Raw genomic sequence first — 8132 nt, 5'->3', positions numbered from 1 at the left:
CCTATATCCTCCTTCTATATCTTCTATATCTTCTTTATCTTCTTCATCTTCTATATCTTCTATATCTTTTTCATCTTCTTTATCTTCTATATCTTCTATATCTTCTTTATCTTCTTCATCTTCTATATCTTCTTTATCTTCTATATCTTCTATATCTTCTTTATCTTCTATATCTTCTTCATCTTCTATATCTTCTATATCTTCTTTATCTTCTTCATCTTCTTTATCCTCCACCTCCCTCTTCATCCTCCCTCTTCATCCTCCCTCTTTATCCTCCACCTCCCCCTTTATCCTACACCTCCCTCTTCACTCTCCACCTCCCTCTTCATCCTCCCTCTTCACTCTCCACCTCCCTCTTCATCCTCCCTCTTCATCCTCCCTCTTCATCCTCCCTCTTCATCCTCCACCTCCCTCTTCACTCTCCACCTCCCTCTTCATCCTCCCTCTTCATCCTCCCTCTTCATCCTCCGTCTTTATCCTCCACCTCCCTCTTCATCCTCCCTCTTCATCCTCCACCTCCCTCTTCACTCTCCACCTCCCTCTTCATCCTCCCTCTTCATCCTCCCTCTTTATCCTCCACCTCCCTCTTCATCCTCCCTCTTCATCCTCCACCTCCCTCTTCACTCTCCACCTCCCTCTTCATCCTCCCTCTTCATCCTCCCTCTTTATCCTCCACCTCCCTCTTCATCCTCCCTCTTCATCCTCCACCTCCCTCTTCATCCTCCCTCTTCATCCTCCACCTCCCTCTTCATCCTCCCTCTTCATCCTCCACCTCCCTCTTCATCCTCCACCTCCCTCTAAAAGTCAGAATTAGTGTTGATACTGCAAGGAGACGTATTGTGTGAAGAGAAATGTAAGATGTTGTTTAATTGCTGATATATTTATGATCCACGTCACGTTTCCAGTGTTGGCGGCAGTTCTTCATGTTTGTCTAGAAGTCTTCTCATCAGAGCTCTATAAATAGAGAACAGGCAGATATGTAATATTCAATTCAGCCGAACCGTGTATTACAATGCCGTTCTGTGATGACCTCCAAAGAGAAAAGCTAGCACACTCGGAATAAAGTATTATTTTCTTTTTAATTTTTTTTGGGGGATTTCACATCAACAGGAAGTCCGGTTAATTAAAATGTCCGTGCGGAACAATACCCCAACCCACAGATCCGTGGGTGAATAATGTCAATCACCAAATTACACACATCCCTTCACATTTACATTTACATTTACATTAAAGTATTTTTTGAGGCCTTCTAAAATGTTTTTAAATACAATTAGGGTTGTAGTTGAAGAGTTTGTAACGGACAACGGCACGTCCATTAATTCCACAAACACACACATGGAATAACATCGATTTAATACATGAATGTAGCCTTTGTTTCTGCTAAAAGAGGTGTCGACCAGCTGGGGCAACAAGAACATCGGCGAAATCAAGTGTGACTATTAAAAAATAAATTATTATTATATTAATATTGACAATAAAAACCGACCGTCGGGGAGCGTTCTCATGGCGTCTATTATCAATGCTATGGGAGGTCTATGAAGGTCTATGGGACGCCCTGCCCGTTGAAAACTGACTCTCAAGGGGTACCCTGTCCGTAATAGAGTGACGGGGAGGGGCCCTGACCGTCCGTCAACATGTGACGGGTTGGGAGTGATGGTTACGTGTTGGTTACGCTTCTATGGACAGTCTTGTGCTAATGTATATTTATTTTGGTAATTGTAGTTTTAGTAAATTGCATAACAATACATTTAGCGGAGGCTAAATGTGCAATCAACCATGGAGATACAATCTCAGGAGAGCATGACTCCTGCAAATACAGGATCTACACACAAGCAAAGTGCAAAATGATTTATTTTATTATATTGCATTGTATTGACAAAGGTGCAGGTAAACGTTTGTTGCTGAAGGGTATACGGTCTTTACCCATAATAAAAGCTTATCCTAGATTATCTATAATAGTCTCACTTTTAGTCTTTACATCGATAATTGACCTGCTACACAGATTTACTGTCATTCAAACAAACTCCCTGCAGATGTTCCAGTTACTCCTTAAACAAATCTTTACATTTTAATTTCTTTGGTTGCAAGCCTCCAGTTTTCCAGGTGGTGGTGTATGTACCTGTAGAAAAAGAAGAGGATAATAAAACGAATGATTGTTATGGAGAGACCCGGATTTATATAGTTTTTTTCTAGAAGTAAACAAAGACAAGCAAATGGTGTTGAACTCCTTTGGGATCAACATAATGACCGTCACTGCCTGATTGGAGAGTGTTTTTGACTGATACAGAGCCTCATGAATGTAACTGGCTGCAGAGAGTTTTTATGAGCCTCAAGGTGTTGGATTGTGTAAAGGTCAAGGACATGCACCCAATAGAGGTTATTCAAACTGAATACATAAAATAAATGTTCCACTGAAACAGATTTTATTGCAGTGTATTATTTCATAACCTGGCAACTGAGTCCAAAGGTCAGAAGCTCATAAAGCAAGACGCTCAGAGTGTAACTCAGATAACAATACTTTTATTCAATTGTAACTTAACCATAACTTATTATTCAGCTTTAGCAAGAAATGTTGCTTGCTGTTGGAGAGACATTAGCACACTGACTACTACTCAGAAGTTCAGCGGAGGAAACGAATTAGCCGTTATTTTATGAGCCTGATCTATCAATGATTTACAGGCTTTGTCCATGCAGTCAGAAGAGGCAGATAGAGAGAACAGGTATGTGGTCTTCGTTGAACATTAAATCCAAAAGAGAATATTTCTTAGAATGGGTCTGCATTTGAAAATAGGCTCTCTCTGAAGCACAAGAAAAAATATATAGTATTGTTCACGTGTTTATGTCGGGGGGAAAACTGCGGAACTAACACTGAAAAGGTAACTGTGTACAGAGAGTCTTTCCTTTATTAACTTCTCTGAGATATTAGACTTTGTAACACGACATTAAGTGTAACTAAAATATCTTACAAATAGGGAAGCTTCTAAACACATTTAAATTCACTATGGGGTGTTTTTCTTAAGCTACTAAATGGAAAGTATAACGGTCTTTTTAGTGAACAATGAACAGACATATACAACTGTGGAAAATTGAAAGTACACTCTTAGTATATATTTATAAGAGAAGTTTACGAAGAAATACAAGTTCTATACAAGAAGTGAAGCTGCTCTCACAGGTCTGTTTTAGGATACAATATCAGGACAAATAAGTTGAACACAGAAGACAGGAGCAAAGTGTTATTTTTTATTTATTGGAGCTTTCAGCAAAAGTCATATCCAAACACGATATTCATTTTATTACTCAGATCTTTTGGATTGACTCCTTACTGTTGAGCCTGTTTACAACGTTTTTTTTTATAAATAGCCATTTTAAAGCATTTTCTCCTGTTCAGTTCCAGCGCTCTATGATGGATTTACCCACAGACGGAAAACCCCTTAAATCTCATCTCAGAAGAATCAGTGTTTTGGTTTTACTTCTTCTCCTAACACACCACTGTAGAGGTAACTAACACACACATGCAATCTTAAAAAGTCACTATTAATTATTCGGGGAGAAAGTTCATAGTCATCATTATTAGGCAAGAATTTCTTGATAACCTTTCAGCATATTGTCATACAAGTGTTACCCCACAATATGTTGTTTTCAGGAAAAGGCTAAATAACTGTAAGAATTAGAGAATACATCAATATCACGATTGTTTTCTTTGCAAACTTGTATCTATGTGAAGCTTTTTGGGATGACATAGTGTTATTTGTGGCTCGATACAACTTTGCAACTTAGCCTGATTCTAACCACTAAGCTGTAGTGACCTTTATTTAGTTGTGAAGCTTACGTTAGGTCACAAGGCCAGATGCAGTATAACCTGAAAAGTTATTTTGGACTTTTTGCCAAATGACGCCAAAAAGATGTTGCCTATAAAGCAATTATGTGGGTCAAACACTAGGGCTACCAATATTCCAGTCTGTTTCTTCTATCAAAACTGTTAATAGATCCCTTTGCTGACATTTTATTGGAGAAGATAAAACATCCTTTGAATTTCCAGGTCAGTCTCAGCTGATTGGCTCACCTCAGCCAATCGTAGCAAACCTTGGTGATGACATCATTTTGCCGTGTTATCTGGAGCCGGCGGTAAATGTTGCCGGTTTGACGTTGGAGTGGACGAGGCCCGACATGGACCCCAGGTTCGTCCATGTGATGCGGCTTGGCAATGAACTTGTGGAAATGAAACACCAGTTATTCAAGGGAAGAACTTCAATGTTCACCGATGAGCTGAAGAACGGAAACATTTCTCTGAAACTATCCAACGTACAGTTCTCTGATCTGGGGAAATACAGATGTTTCATTCCAAAACTGGACCGGCAAGCTTTTGTTCAACTAGTTTTTGGTAAGTGAGCAATGTATGTGTTCATGATGCATGTTTAGCCAAGTCCTTACTTTTACCTCTAGGAAAGGTTTTTAGTCTTAGTCTTTTCCCTCTAGAGTTCATAGACTTCATCGGACTGCAGTTGAAGTCGTATCGGAAGCCAAATGGGACATACTCTTTTCTCTACTTTATAACATTCTACGACTATCTCAGAGTTTCAGGAGAGTGTAATTCTGCTCGGTTTGCAATGTAGGGGTTTCCTGTGTAGCACATGTTCTTAGTTTGAAGATGAGAGCATTGCAGTAGGAGGTGTATGGAAAGCCAAAAGTGACATTAGTTTTCCCTTCATTACAATGTATCTTTTTCTCAAGCAGGGCATTAAGCCATAACACTGGAAAACTACTACATTTGATGATGAATACTCACAAAACTGTGCTTTTAGAACTTGTAACTTGAGCAGCAATCTAATGCAAATCCTTTATCAAAAGCCACTCGCAATAGGTGTAATCCTGAAAGTGCATTAGTTCTTTATTTGTAGTTTGATCACTGAAAACAATATACGAATTATAACAACAGCTCCAGAGTTACTATTTCTTTAGATAAGGTGTTTGGGGCAGAGTATAAACTTCAGTTTTGTCTGTGTGGTCATCCAAGTTTTCATGTCCGTAAGGCATATGGCCTGATCAATAGAATTATAATCTGCATTGATAATGGATATTAGGTTTTCAGTCTGCAACAGGAGATGTGTAGACTTTCTGCTGTCCTGATATCAATGGAGAGCTTGTTCAACCATTTTGCAGCCAAGTTAGCAAACATATGTTTTTATTGAGGGGTACCTGGGTCCCACTCGCAGTGTGGGAGTAGCAAGCCTATTGGTAGACTCTTACGTGAATATGTGGGCAGAAATTGATTAACTCAAGAATTCTAACACTTCCTGCTTTGTTTTCAGCATCCGGTCCTGCCTCTCCACCTGTCATCAGTTTATCCGGGGTGGACGGTCAAAGCGGAGGAGTGGTGTTGCAGTGTGAGTCTGCAGGCTGGTATCCGGAGCCTGAGGTGTTGTGGCTGGACGCTGAGGGAAAGCTCCTCTCTGCTGGACCTCCAGAGACAGTCAGAGGTCCTGATGACCTCTATACTGTCAGCAGCAGAGTGACTGTGGAGAAGAGACCCAGCAGCAGCTTCACCTGCAGAGTCCAGCACAACAACACCAACCGCACCACTCAGACATACTTCCATGTTCCAGGTACACATCAAAATACAGTTTCACCTGCAATGATTCTGTCTCACATGAAGTCTAGTTTTGTTTAAATGTTATTTTCTCTTTCATTATTTCAGATGATTTCTTCATAGTCCCTTCCAGCTGTTCTGCTTCTGTTGCTGTTAGCGGTTTGTTTGGATTCATGTTAGTGATCGCTGCTGTCCTTTTTGTCTGGAAATGGAGACAAACCAAGACAGGTGAGCGAAAGACATATTGGATTTGTTTATATATATAATGCATGATGCTTATGATAATACTGCAAGCACCTTAATTAATATTGAACATTCAGATTGGATTATTCAATAGTTTGTCATGCAAAGGAAACATACATAGTGCTCCTTGTTGAGCTTTATTGGTCATCTTTCAAACAATCCCAAGGTCAGTGTTTTACAGGATCTGGTGTTGATAAAAAAATAAGGTGGTTTCTTTTGAATCAACACCCAGATGTATAGCTAACTTTAGATTGAGATTTATTATGTGCTTCCAATACTTCCTTAAGTGCAACTTGTTGTATTTAATATCTTGAAATTGTTATGAAATTGATAAAGGAGAAAAGAAGGACCGCTCTGAAACTGAAGAAAGAAGACAGCTGATGGAAGAGACGGTAAGTAAAGAAAGAAGACAATACTTTTAGTAAAGGGAGATTTAAATAAACCTCAAAAACTAAAATTTGATTTAAAAGTATTGGAAATTGCACGAGAAGATACAGGATCTGTCAGAGATACAAGAAAGCATGTGTCATTGTGTGGTGTCTTCAATAATAGTCATTCAAAGAAGGGTCACGTTTTTCATCTCCCTCATAGAAAATCAAATCTGAGCAGCAGCTGCTTGAGGAGCAGCAGAGGAGGAAGTTCAGACCCTTCATCTTATTCCTTATGTATTTGTTGTAAAACAGAAAAGTGTTTGTGGGAAAACCCAAAACAAATCTTTCCTGGCTTAAAAAAACATTTGCAAAGCCAGTTTGAAGAGTTATATTAGCATAAATCAAGGATCGGTTACCTCCATGCTCGCAGTCTTCTTCTCTCTCTTTGTTTGCACATTGCCATGGTCTGTGTCGCTCTCATGTAAATCCTCGTGAATTTCGGAATAGATCCAGAAAACGTGAACCCATAGAAAATAATTTCTACCAAAGGTCTAAAATAGTTTTAATGGTAACATATACCCGCCATGTACATACTTGCCAACCTTGAGACCACAGCAATCAGGAGCAAAATGGGGGGGGGGGGGGGGGGGGGGGGTGTGCTAGTGGATCGCCGGAGCTGTTAGATTAACATTAACTTGCTTATTGCAGTTCTAAGTGCACTGCCTTGCGGCCTGTAGCACCATGTGTGGGCAGGAAAGGAGTGAGCAGAGAGTAGAGTAGTTGTCGATTCTTGTTCTGTTTTCTGTGACTATCTGCCTCACCCTCTCAGACTTTCAGTTGCGTGCTACTAAAGAGACGTGTTACCATGGAAACCAAACAATGGTGTAGCTGTATTAAAGTCTGAGTGGAAACAGTCCTGAGTAAATCTGATTTTTGTCAGAAATCGGGAGAAATGCGGGAGAAATATGACCCCGGGAGGAAACCGGGAGAGGGCAATGAAATCGGGAGTCTCCCGCGAAAATCGGGAGGGTTGATAAGTATGACCATGTAGGATATTCGTATGTAAAGGGATTACAATACGATACTTGACAACCTGACGTCGTTCTCCCCAGTTAGAAAGAAGCCAAGTCCTTCCTTTCACCAGCTGTAGGTTTCATAGAAGTACAATCAATACTCTCTTAAGGTTTTCTGACAAAAAGTATAAGCTTCCTTTATAATTACCGGCTGCAAAAAGTGTGAATTTCCTCTTATGAGAGTCATTTGGTTAAAACATTTCATACTGTTCATTTGAGACACAGTTAAAACCAACATCTCTCAAATGTGCATTTCAAATTGTTGTTTCAATGTTTTACAAAACAGAAGGCTTTTTATTTTCTCCGTCTGAAAGTCCAGCTATAAAGAGTTTATCTGGAGGTCTCTCTTCTTCTGTCTGTGTCTCCTCTCAGGTGGAGAGACTAAACACTGATCTCCAGAGACTCACAGAGGAGAAGAGGAGGAGGGAGGAGGAGATGAAGAAGGAGACACAAGAGGTTCACATTTTATTAATAATGTCAACGATTGTTTTAAACCTATTTGTCGGATTGCAGTTTGAATCTCTTAATTACTGCATCATTTACATCTGTGACAATATTGGCAACACAAAGAGACAACATTTTAAAATGAAATAAAGCAACCGGTTTATCAACTTTGAAACTTTGATTATCATTGGCTGAATAACTGAAAATGAACTGAATTCAACATTTCATGTTTTATATCCTACAGGGACATTGCTCAGGACTTATTGTTATTTTTCAAAACTTTATCAATGAATTTATGTTTTGATTTTAATGAAAGGAAACTGTTGAAATCAACATCTGTGTGTTTGTCAGCTAGCGAACCAAAAAGAAGCTGACCTAAGGAAGATTGAGAAAGAGCTGAAGGAGACATGGAGT

General features: G+C 39.5%; 1 protein-coding gene across 4 annotated transcripts in view; it reads left to right on the top strand.

Annotated features, from left to right (window-relative positions):
- The first annotated feature begins 2467 nt into the window (after nucleotides 1-2467).
- LOC307033502 (butyrophilin subfamily 3 member A2-like) overlaps nucleotides 2468-8132 on the top strand; it is a 13967-nt gene continuing 8302 nt past the window's right edge. For 3 of the 4 annotated variants that reach the window (XM_079671996.1, XM_079671999.1, XM_079671998.1), the window contains exons 1-7: nucleotides 2468-2720; nucleotides 3389-3497; nucleotides 4040-4381; nucleotides 5310-5603; nucleotides 5696-5815; nucleotides 6167-6222; nucleotides 7647-7730. In XM_079671996.1, coding sequence (XP_079528122.1) covers nucleotides 3401-3497; nucleotides 4040-4381; nucleotides 5310-5603; nucleotides 5696-5815; nucleotides 6167-6222; nucleotides 7647-7730 — 993 coding nt within the window. In that variant the 5' untranslated portion in view covers nucleotides 2468-2720; nucleotides 3389-3400. The other variant, XM_079671997.1, reaches the window with a different exon arrangement.

Source organism: Notothenia rossii (assembly GCF_949606895.1).
Source record: "Notothenia rossii genome assembly, chromosome: 3".
In the NCBI taxonomy this organism is placed as follows: domain Eukaryota; kingdom Metazoa; phylum Chordata; class Actinopteri; order Perciformes; family Nototheniidae; genus Notothenia; species Notothenia rossii.
The sequence above is the reverse complement of the archived record's forward strand: the minus strand, read 5'-3'. Positions and strand labels throughout refer to the sequence as shown.